The sequence below is a fragment of the Anolis sagrei genome, chromosome 4 (assembly GCF_037176765.1).
Source record: "Anolis sagrei isolate rAnoSag1 chromosome 4, rAnoSag1.mat, whole genome shotgun sequence".
In the NCBI taxonomy this organism is placed as follows: domain Eukaryota; kingdom Metazoa; phylum Chordata; class Lepidosauria; order Squamata; family Dactyloidae; genus Anolis; species Anolis sagrei.
Window position 1 is genome coordinate 123,315,933 of NC_090024.1, and position 22,546 is coordinate 123,338,478.

General features: G+C 43.6%; 1 protein-coding gene across 11 annotated transcripts in view; it reads left to right on the top strand.

Moving 5' to 3' along the window:
- RGS8 (regulator of G protein signaling 8) overlaps nucleotides 1-22,546 on the top strand; it is a 93,760-nt gene that overhangs the window by 33,009 nt on the left and 38,205 nt on the right. Inside the window, exons 1-3 of one of the 11 annotated variants that reach the window (XM_067467622.1) lie at nucleotides 3,760-3,898; nucleotides 4,773-4,831; nucleotides 11,970-12,473. The exons of 2 other annotated variants lie outside the window; for them this stretch is intronic. In XM_067467622.1, coding sequence (XP_067323723.1) covers nucleotides 12,448-12,473 — 26 coding nt within the window. In that variant the 5' untranslated portion in view covers nucleotides 3,760-3,898; nucleotides 4,773-4,831; nucleotides 11,970-12,447. 8 more of the 11 variants (XM_060774479.2, XM_060774477.2, XM_067467621.1 and 5 more) reach the window with 8 other exon arrangements.

Genomic DNA, 22,546 nt, shown 5'->3' on the forward strand with positions numbered 1-22,546 from the left:
CTGGCGGGGACGAGAGACAGGGCCTTCTCGGTGGTGGCCCCTCGGCTATGGAATGCCCTACCCATAGACATCAGGCAGGCCCCTTCGTTGCTGGAGTTCCGGAGGAAGGTCAAGACGTGGCTCTATGAACAGGCGTTCGGTCAATAAGGCAACTGAACTCATGAAGACGGTATAAATGAACAAAGGAATGGTAGAAGGATTATGAGAACGGAATCTGATTTTTACGGAGGCGTTGATGACTATGTTGTGTTGTCTTGTATTGTCTGTCGTGTATGTTGTGTTTTAACTAATTGTTACTGTTATATAAATTGCATTGTAAACCGCATTGAGTCGCCGAATTAGGCTGAAAAATGCGGTATAAAAATAAAGCAAATAAATAAATAAATAAATATAAGTCCCATCAACCCTCAGCCAGCAATGCCTGTGTTCATACTGGCAAAAGAGTTGCTGCAGCTATCATCTGAGTTGTCCCTTCCAGAACTCCACCTCCCCCTAGATCCACAAAGAAGGCTGATACTGGTAGTTTGTAAGACAGCTTGTCAATACTGGAAGCACAAATCTCTCTGTCACTCAACCTACACACTGTTCTATAGAATGGCCTTGGACCGTAACCTCTTCTCTTCAGCATGTTGTTTATTCAGTTATAACACTACTTCAGTGTGTCTTATAACAATGGGATTATAGGTTTATAAATATGTTCCCATGCATACCTTCCAGTATAATCTATTTTTACTTAGAGTCATATAATAGGCTATCACTTGAAGCTGAGTATGATTGTCTTCCAAAGGAAGAGTCTTGGTGGTGGGTCCATAAGTGATTGTAGAGGTCTATTCTAGACCTATTACTTAGAGTAGTCTCATTCTTGTCCCCCATGGTAACTGAATTAAAAACTAGCCTAGCTTTGGTAAGGTATATAACTCCCACTCTACCACTGAGAAGTTTATTTTTGAATATACCAAACCTTTATGAACTTTTATGATATTTCACTGATCTATACAAACCTTTGATGGACTCGGGAGGGAGGGAGGGAAGGAGAGAGGGAGGTCTGGCATGTTTGTCTTTGCAGTTTGCATGATTTTACCCTTATGAACCCCTTATTTGTTTCCCCTTCCCCATATTCCTATATGAAATATGAAGAAATGCTACTTTTCATGAACCCAGCACCTTATGGCTTTGGGAAGCTTTCTCTCACTTCCTGGGCCAGCTAATCCCTAGACAAAAGGACTCACCAAAACTCTGATAAAACTAATGGCACTATTTCCTTGGGCCTCAGAGGGCCAAAGGCTAATCTATCTGTGAAATGGGTCCCATGGACAATTTAATCATTCCTCACAAAAGGTGTTTGGTCACCTCAGCCTCCTTCCATTATGTCAACCTGGATGGCAAATACTGACTCAAAATACCATCTACAAATCCCAACCCAGAACCTAAGGATAACAAAAGGGCTGACTTTTGAGTCAGGCAAACAATAGCCGAGTCAGCTCGAGGGCTAGAAAGAGGGCCAGTAAGAGTTCCAAAGTCCATGAAAAGTTGATTAAAGGTTTCTAAAAGTTCATAGAAAGTCCATAAAGTGTGGGTTACAGGGGCATTGCCATGTGGGGCCATGGGGCAATGGAAAGAGCCTTAGGGAGAGATAGGGGATTATGGGATCATTCCAGCCTGGTGTCCTTGGTAAAACTATGAATTCCTTGGTTTTGACCCATCTTTTACAGAGTCCTGGGGGGTGGGGGGTTACCTCCGATATAAGAGACATTAAGGCCCAGTCAGTTGGATGAGTTGACACAGAGACGAATTCATGTATCTTTATGTAGTTGCCTCTGTCTTCCTTTTATTTATTTATTTATTTATTTATTTATTTATTATTCGAACTTATATGCCACCACTCCCCTGGGGCTCAGAGCGGCTTACAAGAACAGGTTAAAATCTAACACAATTTTAAAACAATTTAAAACAATTTAAAAACAGCGATATTAAAAGTCAAAGGCCTGTCGAAACAGATGTGTCTTACATGCCCTGCGGAAAGCTGATAAGTCCCACAAGGCATGGACTTCAGGTGGCAGAGTATTCCAGAGCGATGGTGCCACTGCTGTGAAGGCTCTGCGTCTGGTAGCTGTTAGACGTAAGGTTTTGACACTGGGAATTTGTTGGGAATTTCCAACAAATTCCAACAAATCTTGGTCCTCAGAACGGAGGGATCTCTGGGGTTGGTAGCGGGTGAGGCAGTCCCTCAGGTACATCGGCCCCAGACCATGCAAGGCCTTAAAGGTAAGTACCATCACTTTGAAAGTGATCCGGTGCTCAATTGGTAACCAATGCAGCTGTAGTAAGATTGGTGTTATGTGGCATCTCATCGGAATTCCCACAAGAAGCCGAGCAGCTGCATTTTGTACCAACTTGAGCTTCCGGATCACTGACAGAGGAAGGCCAATGTAGAGGCCGTTACAGTAGTCCAGTCTTGAGACGACCATAGCCTGGATCACCGTAGCTAGGTCGTCCCTGGACAGATAGGGGGCCAGCCATCTATCCTGCTGCAGATGAAAAAAGGCGGTTCTGCTAACGGCGGGGACCTGGGCCTCCATTGTCAGCAGAGGGTCCAAAAGGACTCCCAGACTCTTTACCAATGATGACGGGCGTAGCACCTCGCCATCCAGGGTAGGCAGCTGGATATCCCCACTGCCCGGTCGACCCAGCCATAGGATCTCCGTCTTTGCTGGATTCACCCTCAACCTACTGGCACGCAGTCATCCAGTAATGGCCTCGAGGCACTGATGGAAGTAATCGGGTACAGAGTCTGGTCCGCCTTCCATCTTCAGCACCAGCTGAGTGTCATCAGCATACTGGTAAAAAGCATGGCCCGACTTACCGGGCCAAAGATATTGCGTGGCAGGGTGTCCCCCACCGACATTCTTGCCTGAGCGGGGGGGGGGGGGCTTCTTGTTCCCAGAAGTCCCCTCTGATGGCGGGAAGGATTCCCGCCGGCGGGTCAAGGGGCCAATGGCCAATTGACCACGCCCACCTCAGGTGAGGCCTGAGCTGGCCTCTTCCTCTTTCTGGTCAGCCTTCATAAGGCTGCCCAAGGCTCCCCAGCAGGCACTTGGCCTGTAACAGCTGATCCATCCCACCCACCCTGCATGCAGTTTATGTTTTCATTGGCTGTTAATTTTGTTGATGTTTACCTTGTCATGGTTACCTGTTAACAGTTACTTGTTTGTGTTATGCTTCTCGTCACAACTCCTTGTTGGCATGGGGCATGGGCCCTGGATCTGGTTTGGTATCCCCCCTAGCGGTTAGGGGGGACGCCCGGTGATCCCAGGGGTGCCGAGTTGCGTTTGCCCGGTATTGTGCCGGCGGCATCCTGGTGTGTGCGGAATCGGGCAGTATTGGGCTGTCCGATCGTGATTCAGGACCCATGCTTGGCTGCCAACCCTTGTTCCTGTTATCAATAAAGTAGTTGTGGCCATTGTTCATCCCACATCATTTATTTATTTATTTATTTATTTGGGGTTCTTTTACCCCGCCCTTCTCACCCCGAAGGGGACTCAGAGCGGCCTTACAAAAGCAAAGGCAGCATTCGATGCCTGCATTATAAACAATCATACATAAACTTACATCATATCATAATATAATTCACAAAAGTGCATGCATTAATTACCATAAAATCAATAAAATCAATAAAAACAAATACAAACCCAATTTCTCCTTTTACATGGTCAGCGTTTCGCTCATAGATCTAGTTTTACATTCCATTTCATCAATCCTGCTGGTCTTACTCGCCTGATTGTCTGATTTAATTGCCAAGGTGCCCAAAGGCCTGGTCCCACAACCACGTCTTCACCCTCCTCCTGAAGGCGAGGAGGGATGGTGCTGCCCTGATTTCCCCCGGGAGTGAGTTCCACAGGTGAGGAGCCACCACTGAGAAAGCCCTGCTCCTCGTCCCCACCAGCCTCACTTGTGAGAGTGGTGGGGTCGAGAGCAGGGCCTCCCCAGATGATCTCAGAGTCCGGGGTGGGACGTGTGAGTGTACTTCTTGGGTTGGCTGTGGGAGGTGTATCGCACTTGCACACGCAACACTCAAGCCAAAAAAAAAAATGATTATGTTGATCACATAATTGCACCCAATTAGAAACCTGCCTTGCCAGTTAATACATGCAATTTGACTTTGCTGGCATTGCTGATGCTATTATCTTTCCCTGCAGAGCCCCCCCCCCCCCCCACGTGGTAGAGGGATTGTCTGCATGGAAATCTCCATGGGTTTATTCTCGTATTCTAAACCCACCAAGGACTTATTTAAAGCAATGCAGTTTGGTGTTCTCTTCAGACTCCTAGGATTAGCAAATGCATGGAGAGTTTTACAGGGCAGAGAATCCCGTGTGGCACTTGGCACCGCATATTCTCCCTGCTGGCATTGAATGTCTGCTTTGAGTGGTGGACTACTTCAATTTGTTAGAAGACAGAGGGGATTTGCAACCAGGATAGCAAGGGGGAGGCGAAGGATGAAAGAAGATGCTCCCAGATGCTCCGATCAGGTGGGCCGCCTCTGAAATCCCTCCAATAGAAATGTGAGTGAGCTGGCTCTGCAGTGCTAACCCAGCATCAAGCCTGCTCAGTTTAGCTTGCTAGAGTGTTTACTGGATGCAATTTGCAGAAAAGAGAGAGGATGACAGCTTTCTGCTGAGTGGCTGCTTGGGGCAAATAGAGGGGGGGAGAGAGAGGTGTGTGTCTCTGTGTGTGGCGTGTGCCCCCCTTAAGCAATTGCTCTATTCTCTCCATAGAGCCTCTGTGACCACACTCTTGGCAAAGAGCTCCCGAGCACGAGGACAGGTCAAAGGCAGTGAGTATCTTTTCTTGGTTTCTGTGTTTGCTTATTTGTCTGAGATGCATAATCCATGTTTAATTATTTTGCCCTCTTTGTGTTTGCATTTGATGACCAATCTTGCTCCTTCCCTTGATAACAAAACCAAAATGGACAGATTTTATTTTTTTTCCTGAAATGTGCTTCCATTTTACCCTTTGCTGTTTTTTTTCCTGCATGAAAGAGCACAGTGAAAATGATGTTATAGCTATGAGTGTTGTAATGCTTTGCTCGAGTTATGTGCCGTGATGTGGGTAAACTCTCTCCCCCTCCCCCATTGCCTTTTAGAAATCTGTACCTGACTATCCTTGTTGCAAAAAGAAACATAGATTCCTTTGCAAAGTCAATGTGAGAGTCAGGTGGGACTAGCTGGGCATTCCGCCACACAAAGTTACAGATTTCTCATTCACAAAAAAGCCCTTTCATTCCCAGTTTTCGAAGGACAAGGTTATGTGGAAAAAGATGGAGTAAAAGGAGGCTTTGCTTGTTGTATCCTAGCGATGAAAGCACAAATAGACTGGAAATCTAGGTTCTTGTGGGTTTTTTCGGGCTATAGGGCCATGTTCTAGAGGCATTTCTCCCGACGTTTCACCTGCATCTATGGCAAGCATCCTCAGAGGTAGGATGCTTCACTCACTACCTCTGAGGATGCTTGCCACAGATGCAGGCGAAACGTCGGGAGAAATGCCTCTAGAACATGGCCCTATAGCCCGAAAAAACCCACAAGAACCTAGTGATTCCGGCCATGAAAGCCTTTGACAATAGACTGGAAATCATTTCGGGAATTCAGGATGGGATGCATTAGGGAATGAAGTGGAAAGAAGGGGCAGAAGGCTGGAGACCATGGAAGGTGTATTATGTGTACTTACTTAGGCAATCCTTCGTTGTCCGAGTAGGATTGTCTTCCAAGATCGGTGGGTTCGTAGGTGACTGTGGAGTCCTATTCTTGATCTGCATTTTCTCCCGCAGTGAGGGCATTGGATTCCAGGTGGAAGGTGGTCCCGGTTGGGGTTGGCTTGACGTGCCTTCCTCTTGCACGTTTTTCTCTTTCACCCTCCATTCATGCCTCTTCAAATTCTACAGCACTGCTGGTCACAGCTGACCTCCAGCTGGAGCACTCAAGGGCCAGGGCTTCCTAGTTCAGAGTTTTTAAGGTTGGCTTTGGGCCCATCTTTAAATCTCTTTTCCTGCTCACCAACATTACATTTTCCATTCTTGAGTTTGGAGTAGAGCAACTGCTTTGGTCGGGCATCCGGACAATGTGGCCGCTCCAGCGGTGTTGATGGCAGAGGAACATCGCTTCAGTGCTGGTGGTGTTTGCTTCTTCCAGCATGCTGACATTGTCTGTTTGTCTTCCCAAGAGATTTGCAGGATTTTTTGGAGGCAACACATGGAATCGTTCTAGGACAGTAGTTCTCAACCTGGGGTTCCCAGATGTTTTTGGCCTACAACTCCCAGAAATCCCAACTAGTTTACCAGCTGTTAGGATTTCTGGGAGTTGTAGGCCAAAACACCTGGGGACCCACAGGTTGAGAACCACTGTTCTAGGAGTTGCATGTGACGTCTGTAGACAGTCCACGTCTCACAGGCATATAGCAGGGTTAGGAGGACAACAGCTTTATAAACAAGCACCTTGGTATCCCTACGGATGTCCCGGTCCTCAAACACTCTCTGCTTCATTCAGAAAAATGCTGCACTCGCAGAGCTCAGGCGGTGTTGTTTTTCGGTGTCGATGTTTACTTTGGTGGAGAGGTGGCTGCCAAGGTAGCGGAAATGGTCAACATTTTCTCAGGCTGTGAGGGAAGTGCCATACAATGCTTCCACTCCAAATGTGGGCAGGGCCTCCACCAGAAGTCCAGCAACGCCATGAGATGTGTATGGACCAGTGGAAGTTCAGATGCCCTCCAAATGAAGCTTAATTTTGAGGTGCTTTTGCAACTTTGTGGTGGCAACAAGGAGCAGAGCTTCTCTTCCTGTCACTCCTTTCCATTCCTGCATGTCTCCATAGCCACACAAGCTTGAACAGCAGCAACAGAAACAGTGTAGAGATGGGACAAGGTAAAAAGAAGACTAAAGGTTCTAGTTAGTGGCCTCAGCGGAAGGTGGGTCATGTGCTCCAGCTTCACGTGCAGCTGAATCCTGCGTTGGGGAGAGCATCAGACCACATTAATGAGGAAATTCAAAGGGGCTTAGAGAATTACGGAGATTGATTTCAGCTGAAATGCCACACAAGCATGTACGCAATCCATATTTCATTAGTCAGAAAAGAAGTGTGTGTGTATGTTTGTGACATAATCAGATTTTTAAACAGAGGCCAAGATGGGCAGCCTATTCTATAGTTTTGAAGGCCTTCAGAGCCGCCCTCTGCTTCTAGATTGCTAGCCTCCTGTATCTATTGTTTTCCTTCTCAATGCCACAACCCTGTAATGCTGGCCACCTTTTAAATAGCCATTTTGCCGACACAGGAGATAACAGCAATATGTACAAGGCCAACAAGCCATTGACTGCAGAGGTAAGATTTGAATTGGCGACTTCCTCTTATCTTTAACTCACCTGGAATTGCTATTATCTCCATACTGCACATATGAAGTTGAGGTTGGGAGGCAGTGAAGCTCTCTGCTTAAGAGTATGAATAGCGAGTTCACTCTTCCACTTTCTCAGTCAGATCTCACCTTTAAGTCTGCCTTGTGGTGTGAGCAAAATGACTTTATCAGAAGGGGCTTGGGAAGCATCCTAGGAAACTGTCCCACCAGTCCAGTGATGTATTATTTATTTATTTACTATATTTATATACCGTCCCTCTCAGCCAGTAGGCGACTCGGCAGGCTCAGCCACCCCCCCCCCCCAAATTCTCAAGGTGTCCGTGAGAAGGCCTTACTCAGGCCCGTAGCCAGGATTTCGTTTCGGGGGGGGGGGTAATTTTTTTTCAGGGCGGGTTTCGGGGGGGGGGTGAGTTTCGGGGGGGCTGAGTTTGAGTGAAAGAGGGTCTAGCCTAGCAAACCTTTTGTATCGTTACCCCAATACCCCCATACATATGGGATATATTGAGTATGGTGATGAGCTCATGATATGAATAAACATAACAGTTTAAATAATGCACCAATAAGACCTTTTCGCGAACCACCATGAGAATTTCGGGGGGGGGGGGGGCTGAAGCCCCTCAAGCCCCCCCCCCCCCCAGCCTTACTGGTACATTATTTAAATTGTTATTGTGCTGGCATGGCTGTTCCAAGAGTTTTAATTTCTTTTTCTTGCATGGTTAGTTTGTTTAAGCTTTATCTGAACCATGCATTTTGCAATAAGGTAGCTTCCCTCAGTTTGCAACCATAGGGCCAACGACCCATCAATCATGGTTAGAATCCTTAGATCCGCCCCTTTTCCCAGGTTTGGAGGGAAAAGGGGACTTTTAGCTCAGTTTGCATTTGGAAGCCTTACAGACAGGATGTGTAAACTTCTCTCCCACCTGTAAAAGGCTTCATTTTTCACAGCTTTTGTTGGGGAATAAAGTTATAGTTACAGCCAGCCTTTGCTGGGAAATACAGCCAGCTTTGCTGGGCAAAAGGAATGGTTCCACAACTTTCGTGGAAGATCTAAAGGACACCAACTCGGCAGATTCACAGAAAACCTTATCTGATAAGGGACACTCGGGCAATCCATAACGCAGCTTGGAGCCAGGAGTGGGGGCCTCATGCCAGTAAGGTAAAGGAAGATTTGCCCAAGGAGGGGTCAGAAGGTTTTCCCAAGGAAAAGGAACAGTTTTATTAAGCAGTTGCCTGTCCCTTGTGGGCAGGCAAGGGACAGGCAACTGCAGGCAAAGCCACCCGTTTTCCAGAGTTATACAGTATTTAATTCATTTGTTGAAGATTTAAGCACCAATAAAGAACTTTGTTGAGCTTATTTTAAGCCTCTATAGAACTTTTTGTTGGGAAACCTAAGGGACCCTTTAGCTGAGGCATCCCTGGCGTCCCACTGGGCATACAGAAAGCACGTCCTGCAAATAAACATTGCCACAGGCCCAGCGTGGGACAGCACAGTTATGTTTATTCATATCATGATCTGATCACCATGCTCAATATAGCCCATATGCATGGGGGTATTGGGATAATGATACAAAAGGTTTGCTAGGGTAGAGCCCCCCCAATTCAAACTCAGCCCCCCCAATTCAAACTCAGTCCCCCGAATCAAACCCAGCCCCCCCAAATCAAACTCAGCCTCCCCCCAGAATCAAACTCAGCCCCCCAAATCAAACTCAGCCCCACCAAATCAAACTCAGCCCCTGAATCAAATTCAGCCCCCCAAATCAAACTCAGCCCCCCCAAATCAAACTCAGCCCCCCCAGAATCAAACTCAGCCCCCCAAATCAAACTCAGCCACCCTGTATCAAACTCAGCCCCCCCTCCCCCCGAATCAACATCCTGGCTACTGACCTGCAACTCGGGGTGTTTTACAGTTGGTGCCAAGACCATAAAATACAATTTCAATACAATAAAAACAATTGGATAATAAAACCATAACAAAATCAATAAAAACATGAACATTAGGGTCTCCTATTAAAAACATTGTCCAATCACATCGTCCAACCATTCCATTTTCCTATGTTTATTACACTGTATTTGGAAATGCCTGCTCAAAGAGCCAAATCTTGACTCTCTTTTGAAATGTTAAAAGGGGGGGGGGGGCTGATCTAATATCCTTAGGGAGGGCATTCCATAACCAAGGGCCACCACTGAGAAGGCCCTGTCTCTCATTCCTGCCAGCCATACTTGTGACAAAGGCGGGACCAAGAGCAGGGCCTCCTCAGATGATCTTAAAGTCCTAGAGGGTTTATACACTGCCCATCCCACAGCAGGATTGTTGTTGTTCTTGTTGTTGTTGTGAGATAGGATTGTTGTTGTGTGCTTCCAAGTCATTTCAGATTTAGGTTGACCCTGAGTGAGGGCCGGGTAAATGATCTTGGAGGGCCGTATCCGACCCCCGGGCCTTAGTTTGAAGACCCCTGATCTACACAATAGACAATATTTTATCTTTCTCACAAATGCCCCATAGTCAGAAGATGGTTAAAATACGTGGAGCCCCTAACTTATGTTAGTATTAAGAAGCCTGTAGTATTATGCTCTAAAGTATATTATTGTGACATTTTTGACGATTTAGTAACCCTGCCTGAGAAGTGGTACAGTGGTCTGTGTAATGAATTAGGACTCCAAATCCCAACTCAGGCATAGAAACCCACTGGGCGATCTTGGAGAAGTGACTCTGTCTTAGCTTACAAGGAAAGGAGCCCCCGGTGGCACAGAGGGTGAAACCCCTCTGCCCGCAGGACTGAAGACTGACAGGTCACAGGTTCGAATCCAGGGAGAGCGCGGATGAGCTCCCTCTGTCGGCTCTAGCTCTCCATGCTGGGACATGAGAGAAGCCTCCCACAAGGGTGGTAAAATATCAAAGCATCTGGGCGTTCCCTGGGCAACATCTTTGCAGGTGGCCAATTCTCTCACACCCAAAGCGACTTGCAGTTTCTCAAGTCGCTCCTGACATGACAAAAAAACAAACAAACAAAAAAACAACAACTTCCAAGGAAGACGTATAAATCTTGCCAGAAAGACCGAGTGTGATGTAGTGACTTGAGTTTTGGACTGAGAGGCCAGTGTTCAAATCTTTGCTCAGCAATGGGTGACTTGGGCAAGTTGCAATGTCTCTGAGGAAGATAGTGGCAAACCTCCTCTGAATAAATCTTTCAAAGAGATTCTTATCATAGAATTGTCATGAACTGGAAACAACCTGAAGGCCATAACAACAAATGGGCTTGTGCAGTACCCCCTTAACTACAACTTATCTAATTTGTTCACTGCTCACATCTTCTTCTAGCCCCCTTTCTTCCAGCAACACAGAGATTTGAAACAACCTGAGTTGGACTGGAAAGTCCCACAAGGCACGGACTTCAGGTGGCAGAGTATTTCAGAGCGATGGTGCCACTGCTGTAAAGGCTCTGCGTCTGGTTGCTGTTAGACGCAAGGTCTTGACACTGGAAATTTCCAATAGATCTTGGTCCTCAGAACGGAGGGATCTCAGGGGTTGGTAGGGGTGAGGCGGTCCCACAGGTACATAGGCCCCAGACCATGCAAGGCCTTAAAGGTGAGTACCATCACTTTGAAAGTGATCCGGTGCTCAATTGGTAACCAATGCAGCTGTAGTAAGATTGGTGTTATGTGGCATCTCATCGGAATTCCCACAAGAAGCCGAGCAGCTGCATTTTGTACCAACTTGAGCTTCCGGATCACCAACAGAGGAAGGCCAATGTAGAGGGTGTTACAGTAGTCCAGTCTTGAGATGACCGTGACCTGGATCACCGTAGCTAAGTCATCCCTGAACAAGTAGGGGGCCAGCCGTCTAGCCTGCCGCAGATGAGACCTGGGCCTCCATCGTCAGGAGAGGGTCCAAAAGGACTCCCAGACTCTTTACCAATGATGACGGGCGTAGCACCTCGCCATCCAGGTTAGGCAGCTGGATGTCCCCACTATCCGGTCGACCCAGCCATAGGATCTCCGTCTTTGCTGGATTCACCCTCAACCTGCTGGCACACAGCCATCCAGTAACGGCCTCGAGGCACTGATGGAAATAATCAGGTACAGAGTCCGGTCGGCCTTCTATCTTCAGCACCAGCTGAGTGTCATCAGCGTACTGGTAACACTCAAGCCCAAAATCTCGAACCAGCTGAGCAACTGGTCGCATATAGATGTTAACCAACAGAGGGGAGAGAATGGCCCCCTGAGGAACCCCACAAGATAGAGGGGACCTCTCAGAGACCAGGCCTCCTTTTGCATGAGTATATAGGCGAAATAAGAAATCCCCCCTTATTTCTGGTTTCTTTCCAGCTGTTTTTGTCATTGCTTGTTTCATGGTTGCAAGTTCAACTCTACAAAACCATGGTTTAAATAAAACAACAAATCAAAACTTCAGATAGTGTGTTGAAGCTGACTTCTTTGTAGAGGTTAAGCATGAAAACCTAGATCATGACTTATCTTGACATGCAATCATAGTGTGTATGCATATTATTAGAAGCTGTTTTTTTAAACGCCTCCCTTGGCAGCTATGTGAAGGCCTCCTGTTATTTCATTTACAGATAAATTTGAATGCCAGCTCTCCCATTTGAATGCCAGCTCGGCCCAGGAATCTCAGCTTTGACATGAATGGATCACAGGGGCACGAGGGTAGCTTGTCCTCCTTATCCAGTTTGGTCCAGAGCTAAGACAACACCTTTTGCTGATTGACGTTGCGTTACTCCTGCTGCTCTGCTGCGCCTCCATTGGCAACTTGAAAATTGGATCTTAACCTCAGCGTAGAGGAAGTGATAACAGCAGTTGCATTTACTGCTAAGACTGAACATTAGTTCTGAGCAACTTACAAGGAAATTCAGCTGTCGCTTCCAGGAGGCAAGAGAATTCTAGGAGGCAAGACAGTTATCACGTTTTGCAAAGGATTCTTTGATTTTAAATAACAGAGTATGACATTACTGCTTTTTCTTACCTGAAGTCTTGACTCCTGGAAACTACACCCAAACAAGACAGTTAGCGAACACTTTAACTAACTGGGATGCCTGCATGGCAACATTGCTGATGCTTAACAGGTAACTTCCAGAAATGTGTTCCTTCCATCTTCTCTTTCTTTCCAGGGTGGAAACGAATTCTGTTTAATGTATTGTCGAAGGCTTTCATGGCCGGAATCACTGGGTTGTTGTAGGTTTTTCCGGGCTATATGGCCATGTTCTGGAGGCATTTTCTCCTGACATTTTGCCTGCATCTATGGCAAGCATCCTCAGAGGTAGCCCGGAAAAACCTACAACAACCCAGAAATTCTGTTTATATGTATCAATGGAAAGTAGGCCAGAATATCAATGCATAGAGCAGAGCGAGAATTTCGCCCATTGCTCTAAGTCAGTGTTTCTCAACCTTCCTAATGCTGCGACGTCTTAATACCCCCAACCATAAAATTATTTTTGTTGCTACTTCATAACTGTAGTTTTGCTATTGTTACGAATCGTAATGTAAATATCTGATATACAGGATGCATTTTCATTCCCTGGACCAAATTTGGCACAAATACCTGATACTCCCACATTTGAATACTGGTGGGGTTGGGGGGATTGATTTTGTCGTTTGGGAGTTGTAGTTGCTGGGATTTATAGTTCACTTACAATCAAAGAGCATTCTGAATTCCACCAACAATGGAATTGAACTGGTCCTGGCACAGAGAACTCCCATGACCAACAGAAAATACTACAAGGGTTTGGTGGGCAATGATCTTGAATTTCGGAGTTGTAGTTCACCTACTTCCAGAGAGCACTGTGGACTCAAACAATGATGGATCTGGACCAAACTTGGCACAAATACTCAATATGCCCAAATGCAAACCCTGATGGAGTTTGGGGAAAATAGACCTTGACATTTGGGAGTTGTAGTTACTGGGATTTATAGTTCACCTACAATTAAAGAGCATTCTGAACCCCACCAATGATAGAATTGGGCCGAACTTCCCACAGAGAACCCCTATGACCAACAGAAAATACTGTGTTTTCTGATGGCCTTTGGTGACCCCTCTTGACACCCCCTTGTGACCCTTCCAGGGGTCCCAACCCCCAGGTTGAGAAACTCCGCTCTAAGTTGACTTAACTTCATTAGGGCACTTCAGTACATTTCTTCTTTTAATTGGTATATTAAAATAAAGGTTTCCCCTTGACATTAAGTCTAGTCATGTCTGACTCTTGAGGGTGGTGCCCATCTCCATTTCTAAGCTGAAGAACTGGTATTGTCCGTAGATGCCTCCAAGGTCATGACTGCGTGGAGCACTGTAACTTTCCCTCCAAAGCAGTATATAGTGACCTTCTCACATTTGCATGTTTTCAAACTGTTAGGTTGGCAGAAGCTGGGGCTAACAACGAGAGCTCACCCCGTCCCATGAATTCGAACCAACAAATTCTGCAGCTTAGTGGTTTAACCTACTGCACTACCGTGGCCTCCCAATTGGTATAGTAGTTAGACCCTAATTATTAGTACGTTTGACCAGGACTGGGAGGCTCAAATCAGCAGGTTCGGTTGGTTGTGTTTGATAGTCACTATCCATCAGTCTAGCCTGTCTCACAAAGTTGTTTTGAAAACAAAATAGGAAAGAAATCCATGAGCTCATGAGAGATTTGGTGGAAGAAAATTCAAATATGGAAAAAATTAGATGTCACTGGCAATTTTTTTTTTTGACAAATGAATGGATTCACTCTAAATCAGCAGCAATACGAAATACGTGATAAAATTCATCTGATAAATACAATCTGCCTTGCTTGAGAACCGGATCCTCAATTCACGATTTTTAAACTTATGTTAACCTTTTGTCAAATGTTTGTCTCATTCATTGTGTCGGGAAGAAAAGGGCAGACATATGATATATATATGTGCAGAAAATATAAGCATGCTTTAATCAGGTTTGAATGGCTGAGTAATTCGCTAAAAATCTGTTGATCGGTCTGGTTGCTACAAGTTAAAGGTGTAATTCTTCATCTTTTGAAGCTCTTCTGATTCCAGTGGAATTTGGTGAAGGCACAGTGGCTTTCCCTTCTTTTAAGGAGTGGTGCTGTTTATTTTTTTATGTCATTTGACAAATTTAAATTTTCCGCAATATCAAAAAAGACACGTAAACTAAACATTCTTTAGATGGTTAACAGTTGTAGATATATTAATTGGGTTATTTTGTTACTTTTCTGAAGGCTTGAAATAAGATAGGATTGTTCTGCATTTTTCTCTTTTCTTGTCCTAGAAATGTCTTGAACAAACCTGGTATTTTTTTTTCTTTTATCAAATACTAGCCGTCCCCTGCCACGCGTTGCTGTGGCCCACTGTGTATATATGTGTTTTGTGTGTGTGTATATGTGTGTGTATATATATGTGGTTATGCACATGCGTTGTAATGTATTTTTTTATTTTTTGGCTTTTAAAGTCTGTTCCACTATGTTTTCCATTGTTTTTATAAGTGATGGTCACTTGTTGGACTGATAGGTGTATTGTGGCCAAATTTGGTGTCAATTCGCCCAGTGGTTTTTGAATTATGTTAATCCCACAAAGGAACATTACATTTTTATTTATATAGACTAGCCGTCCCCTGCCACACATAGCTGTGGCCCAGTCTGGTGATCTGGAAAATAAATTAATGGTTTCTAATCTATGTAATTTCTTTATACTTGTGGGTAAACAGTATTTCTTGTTGTTTCTTTGTCATTGTTGATGTGAAGAGTTTGCCTACTCTGGAATATGCAACATATTATTGTCCTTCTTTAGGAGTCCCTTTCCAATCTATGATATTATATCTGTGTGTGAATCATATCTATCTATCTATCATCTATCTATCTATCTATCTATCTATATTTATGGCTGGATGGCTCTTTGTCAGGAGGGCTCTGATTACATTTTCTTGCCCTGGTGAAGAGAGGTGGACTGGATGGCCTTAAGTATTTTCTGTTGGTCATGGGGTTCTGTGTGGGAAATTTGCCCCAATTCTTTCGTTTGTAGGATTCAGAATGCTCTTTAATTGTAGGTGAACTATAAATCCCAGTAACTACAAATCCCAAATGTCAAGGTCTATTTTCCCCAAACTCCATCTGTGATCATGGAATATTTGTGCCAGGTTTGGTCCAGATCCATCATTGTTTGAGTCCAAAGTGCTCTCTGGATGTTGATGAACTACAACTCCCAAACTCAAGGCCAATGCCCACCAAACTCTTCTGTTGTTTTCTGTTGGTCATGGGAGTCCTACATGCCAAGTTTGGTTCAATTCCATCGTTGATGGAGTTCAGAATGCTCTTTGATTGTAGGTGAATTATAAATCCCAGCAACTACAACTCCCAAATGACAAAATCAAAAATTTTTGAGTGAAGGACATACATTGGGTTGTTAGGTGTATGCTGTCCAAATTTGGTGTCAATTGGCCCACTGGTTTTTGAGTTCTGTTAATCCCACAAACAAATATTACATTTTTATTTATATAGACTAGCCGTCCCCTGCCACACGTTGCTGTGGCCCAGTCTGTGTATATGTGTTTTGTGTGTGTATATATGTGTATATGTGTATTTATGTGGTTATGTACATGCGTTGTAATATTGGGGTTGTTTTTTTTTTTTTTGGCTTTTTAAGTCTCTTTCACTGTGTTTTTCAGTGTTTTTATGAGTGACTGTGACCAAACCTTCCCTCCCTCTTTCTTTCCTTTCTTTCTCTCCTTCCTTCCCTCCCTCTTTCCTTCCTTCCCTCTTTTCCTTCTACTTTCCCTTTTTCTTCCTTCCTTCTCTACCTGTTTCTTTCCTCCCTTCCTTTGCTCTTTGGTTCCATCCTTCCTTCTCTCTTTCCCTCCTTCCTTCCTTCCTTCCTTCCTTCCTTCCTTCCTTCCTTCCTTCCTTCCTTCCTTCCTTCCCCTGCCACACATTGCTGTGGCCCAGTCTGTGTATATGTGTTTTGTGTGTATATATATGTGTATATGTGTGTATTTATATATTTGTGTATATGTGTATTTATTTGGTTATGCACATGCATTGTAATGTTGGGGTTTTGTTTTTTTTTTTGGCTTTTTAAGTCTCTTTCACTGTGTTTTTCAGTGTTTTTATGAGTGACTGTGGCCAAACCTTCCCTCCCTCTTTCTTTCCTTTCTTTCTCTCCTTCCTTCCCTCCCGCTTTCCTTCCTTCCCTCTTTTCCTTCTACTTTCCCTTTTTCTTTCTTCCTTCTCTACCTGTTTCTTTCCTCCCTTCCTTTGCTCTTTGGTTCCATCCTTCCTTCTCTCTTTCCTTCCTTCCTTCCCTCTTTTTTCCCTTCCTTCCCTCTTTATTTATTTTGTTCCTTCTTTCCTTCCTTCCCTCTTTTTCCTTCCTTCTTTCACTTTTTTATTTCCTTCCCTCCTTCCCTCCTTCTTTCCCTCTTTGTATCCTTTCTTCTCTCCTTCTTTTCTTCCCCCTTTCTGTGTATATGTGTTTTGTGTGTATATATATGCATATATGTGTGTATATATATTTGTGTATGTGTGTTTGTGTATATATGTGGTTTTGTGCATGCATTGTAATGTTTTTTTTTTGGCTTTTTAAGTCTCTTCTGCTGTGTTTTTCAATGTTTTTTATGAGTGATGGACACTCGTTGGCCTGATAGGTGTATTGTGTCCGAATTTGCCGTCAATTCACCAAGTGGTTTTTGAGTTATGTTAATCCCACAAACGAACATTACATTTTTATTTATATAGATTGTGGAGCACGCTAATAATCCTCCTGTTTGGATTTGTTTGTTTGTTTATGCAGGAGAAAAATACTATGGGGTATAATGTATGGTGCTAGGGAGGTGATCATCATAAGCAGCTAACCCTTAGATTAGCACTAAAATCATATGTAAAATAGTCAATAAATAGACTCTATCCAAGAGCAATAATAACAGAAGGGAGAAGTGGGCACAGCGAAAGTGTCTCGGAGAGAGCGCCAAAGCTTTTTGCAAAGACTTCCCATATGGCATCAAGAAATGTCATTTTATATTTAACTGTGCAGTGAGAAAAAGATCTTGCAGGTTGTTTCACAGTGAAGATTCAGAAGAAAGTCCTCTGAGGTCCAAGGTTATGACTTCAGGATGAATTGAATTATCCTAGATGTTCGATTCTCAGTGACATACTAAAGGGTGTGCTGGAGTGGTTTTCAAACTGTATTTCTGGGGATCCTTTAGGGAATGATGAGAAGAAGAGACAATCCGTTGTTCCAAAAGACCTGTCCTGGAATGTGAGGAGGGATGTGTATGTGAAGACAGGCTGATGAAGAAAAAGGGGGAAGTGTAGCCTTAGCTGGCTTGCATAACAAGTCCAGTCTGACCAATGATTTGACCTTGGTCTGACCAAAGGTTTCTGAAATTGCCAAAGGTCTGAAAGACTTTGTGAGGCATGTGAAGCCCTCTCTCGCTGCCTTCTGCTGTGACAGATGTGCAGAAGGAGTCACAGATGTTTAGGTCAAAAATAGACCACCCTTTAATTTCTGGATTCACAACTCTGAATGTATCATACAGGCTGTTGATTTTAAAATATGTTTACATCATTCTTGGGGTAAAATCTGCCAAGATACAGTAACTGTAAAAACAACAGTAAAAGCCATGAGAAAAATTAAGAAGTATGGTTTCACATACAGTATAGCCCTAGTTCGTCTGCCACTCAATTACAGACTGTAAAGACGTATCAATGCCACCAATAAAAAGTAAAGTCGTGCGTTAATCCCACCAAATGGGACCACTAAAAATGTAAGAAAGTTCCTAGATTGCTATTAAATTAAACTGCCACCAATATGTTTAGAGACGTTGGTCTTAAAGTCTCTGTTTATCCCTATTTGCGTTCTGAGGTAACTTTGGTAGAGTGGAATGCACCGAACGTAAAATCAATGGAGGAGGCAGGTTTAAAATACAAAGAGAACAAGTTTATTGTTAAACAAAGCGTAATTGTTGCAATATTGAGATGTTGAGCTTGGCATATGCTTGATGGTTACAATATGGCTTGGTTGAGATACATTCAGGCTTTAGATGTTACAATCTTATAAACTCCTTCTACAGTGAAGTGCTTTATTATTTCAGTGTTCCTTGTTGTGAATATTCTCACTGTTTGTCCTATACCGGATCAAACCACTGATCTCCAGTCTTCCACTACTGGCGATCCTAAACCCCCCTCTGTTAGATTCTTTTTCCTCAAAGTAATCTAACGAGGTTTCACCTTCAGCTCCCTTGCTGAAGAAATATTCACAAACACTACAAACTAACTGATGTCTACACTGCTTCACTTCTCAGAGTCCCTTCTTGACTCTGCTACTATCTCAGAGTCCTTATCTGACTCTTCTATTTCCCCAGAGTCCTTAACTGACTCTGTTCCTCTTCTCAGGGTCTCTTCCTCCTGACTAAACTACTTTTCCAGAGTCCTATCTGACTCTGCTCCTCCTCTCAGGGTCTCATCCTCCTGACTGAAAATTAACTGTCACTTTCAAACCTTTTTCTCCTTAAGCTCCGCCCACCTCCTCTTCTGCCTTGTCACCATGGCAACCTATCTCTCACAGCTAGGACATGGCAACCAATGTAAAACATAAATACAGTTTAAACACAGTATAATAAACACTTTATAATAAACATTTCTCTACACAGACCAAGGTATGGTAGATAGGTGAGAGTTCAAGTACACTTGCCAAAGGGCAACAGCTCCCTTTTCAGGTCAAGAGTAGACATATGGGTGCTTGTAGCCAAAGGGATTATATATATACACGCTAGCAGTACCCACTACGCGTTGCTGTGGCCAACCTTCCCTCCCTCTTTCTCTCCTCCTTTCTTTCTCTCCTTCCTTCCCTCCCTCCTTCTTTTCTTCCTTCTTTCCCCTTTCTCTCTCTCTCTCTCTCTCCTTCCTTCCTTCTCTTCCTCTTCCTTCCCCCCATTTTCTTTCCCTTCATCTTTCTCCACTTTCTTCCTTCTCTGTCTATTCTTGGACTGCAACTCCCAAAAGTCCTCCTGATCGAGCTTTCTACCTACTGTGCTGTTTTATCTTTGTACTTTATATCACAGACAATGAGACACTCTTCTGTATAACCAAGTAACACAGTTTATTTATAACTTCTGTCTCCAACGCTTGTGGTTACATTTGTGTTTTGTTGCAATCTTGAGGCTTATAGTCAGTATCATATACTTGGTTTACTTTTCTGAATAGACTTTCAATGTTTCACATTCACAAACATGGTACTTGCTTCACACACTCTTGACTGAAATTATGTTCTGACTAAAGCACCACTGGCTTTCTTTATGTTCCTTAAAAAACTCGAGCTCTATTTAACTAACTGCTTCTCTATATCAGAAGTCTTTAACACATCTTCATAACTGCTTCTTTCTAACAGGCACTCAAAAACCAACTATCCTTTTCACACACAGATTCCTAACTGTCATTTTTAAACTCCCTCACTCTAACTGCCTCTTTCAGAACCTTGGCTCCGCCCCTTTGGAATGTTCAATTCTGCTCTCTCCAACTGTCAACTCTCACAGCTAGGACATGGCAACCAATGTAAAACATAAATACAGTTTAAACACAGTATAATAAACACTTTATAATAAACATTTCTCTACACCTTCCCCCCCAGAAAAATTATTTTTGGACCATTCTCAATCCTAGAATGGCAAAAATAATTCCACATATTATTCAACAATATATACATATACATCAATCCTGAAAGGGAAACACATTATGGTTAAATACATTTCAATTACACATACATACAAACCTTTAACCTACGAAATTCTAGATAAGGCGTCCGCAACTATGTTCCGTTTACCTGAAACATGTCTAATTTCAAATATAAAATCCTGTAAATATAAACTCCATCTTAACAACTTGTTATTTGTACCTTTCACATTATCTAACCATTTGGCTTCTGTACTAACAATATAGGTGAAGCCCAAGAGCTAACCGATGGAGCAATAATACCTAGGTCCAACATTTCTTTAATCTCCTTTTCAATACACTCATTAATTCTCCCCGTGACCCTGTAGGGTGGAGATACTATAGGAGTGGCATCACCGGTGTTTATTTGATGCTGGACTCCTTGGACCTTTCCTGGCAAATCCGAAAATATGTCTCTATATTTACTTAAAACTTCCACAACCTCTCTTCTCTGTGGTTGGGACAATTCTCTGTTCATTTCTACCCGAACTAAATTTTTGTACTGTTCACGATCACCCTCCCAAAAAGAAAAGGGACCGGATTCTTCTTCCGAAACAACAAAACATACATTAGCAGACCTTACAACATAAGGCTTTAACATGTTTACATGGACTCTTCTTTCTACATTGGAATGTTCATCATAAATATCATAGTTTATATGGTTGTGCTTTCTGATGATCTTCCAGGGTCCAGACCAATCCAATTGAAGTTTGTTGGTTTTGTTGGGAGATAAAAATAAAACTTCATCTCCGACGTTGAAGATCTTTGGTTTAGCAGTGGAATCATAATAGTCTTTTTGTCTCTGCTGAGCCGCAAGTAAATGTTCTTGAGCAATGTCCCTCGCCAGTTGCATTGTTGCTTGAAGATCCTTTAGATACTCCGACACTGGAACTGGATCTGTCGCTGGACTTTCTTCCCAATATTCTCTTATCAGATCCAATGGACCACGAGCTTTCCTTCCAGTACTCAATCTTTGGCAGATGTCACAAGACTGGCAAAACTCTTTGATCCTCTGGAACATGCCAGGCCAATAAAAGTTCTTAGTGATTCTCTTTGTGGTTTTCCTCACACCCAAATGTCCACCTTGAGGGTTTTCGTGTGCCACCCTCATCAGCTGTTCTCTAAAACTTTGAGGCACTACAATTTGACTACATGTTACTGATCCTTCTGTCGAGTTCACACTTCTGGTTTCTCTATATAAGACACCATTCTTTAACACAAACTTTTGCCGATACTGTGGGGTTTTGAGCTAAAGCGAATAGAGGTTTAAGAGAAACATCGGCTCCTTGTTCCTGCCGAATCTCTTCAACTCCTCCCGTCCTCTTAACAAGTTCAGCAACCGTAGCGCTGGATTCCGGACTCTCATCCCCATCTTGTTGTATGGCAAAACACATGGCTTTTTGTTCAGGGCTTTCGTTGTTACATTCTTTCTCCTCACACGCCATCCTCCAGCTCTCAATCTGCTCAGCCAAATCATTTCCAATTAAACATTTGTATGGTATGTCAGGACTGACTGCAAAATCCCACATACCCTTCCATCCTTCATATTCTATTGGCAAAGTCACCACTGCCGTTGGTATCGCAGGTCCTAAACCTTTTAATCTTATTTCAGAGGTTGGCTGCTGAAATTTCTGAGGTATTATTTCGGGGTGCACTATACACACTTCGGAGCCTGTATCTCTAAGTCCTTTCCTGTCTTTGTTATCAATAGAAATGGTTTCTAAGTAATCCTTAGATGGGCTGCCTGACAAGATGAACAAACATTGTTTCTCTTGAGGCTCTGAGCCTGAACTCTCCTTTGAAACAGTATCTGGTTCTGCCTTTGGTGTTTCTTTCATTTTATTCACAAAGAGGGTTGTTTTCTCTTTTCTTAACAGGGGACATTGATATTTTATATGGTCCAATTTTCCACATTGAAAGCACCGTCTTTTTACCTCAGGAGCAGTTTGTCTTGTTACACTCTGCCTCCTATAGATGGTGTTTTCTAAGTCAGAACCCTTTTCTTGCTGTGGGCGCGTTTGTTGTGAATAAAATGGCTGCCTGTTTGTTCTTTTGTCACTTGGCAGATCTTCCCTTTTGAATCCTTCTTTTAAGGTTGTTATTTGATCTGCCATAACCGCTGCCTCTACAATAGTGGATGGCTTGCGATCTTGAATCACCCAGCGAATATCATAAGGCACTAACTGAAAAAACTGTTCCAGCTTTAAAAGTTCTCTCAGCTGTTGGTAATCTTCCACCTCAGACGTCCTTATCCAACTATCGAACAGTTGAGACAATCTAGAGGCCACCTGAGCAAAACTTTGTGTTTTATCTTTCTTTAATGTCCTGAACTTAAATCTGTAATATTCAGGAGTCAATCTAAACTCTTGTTGAATCTGTTTCTTAAACAGATCATAGTCTCCATAAGACTCCTCAGGCATCTGTCCATAAATCTGCAAAAGTTTCCCACTTATCTGAGGCCTAAGGTA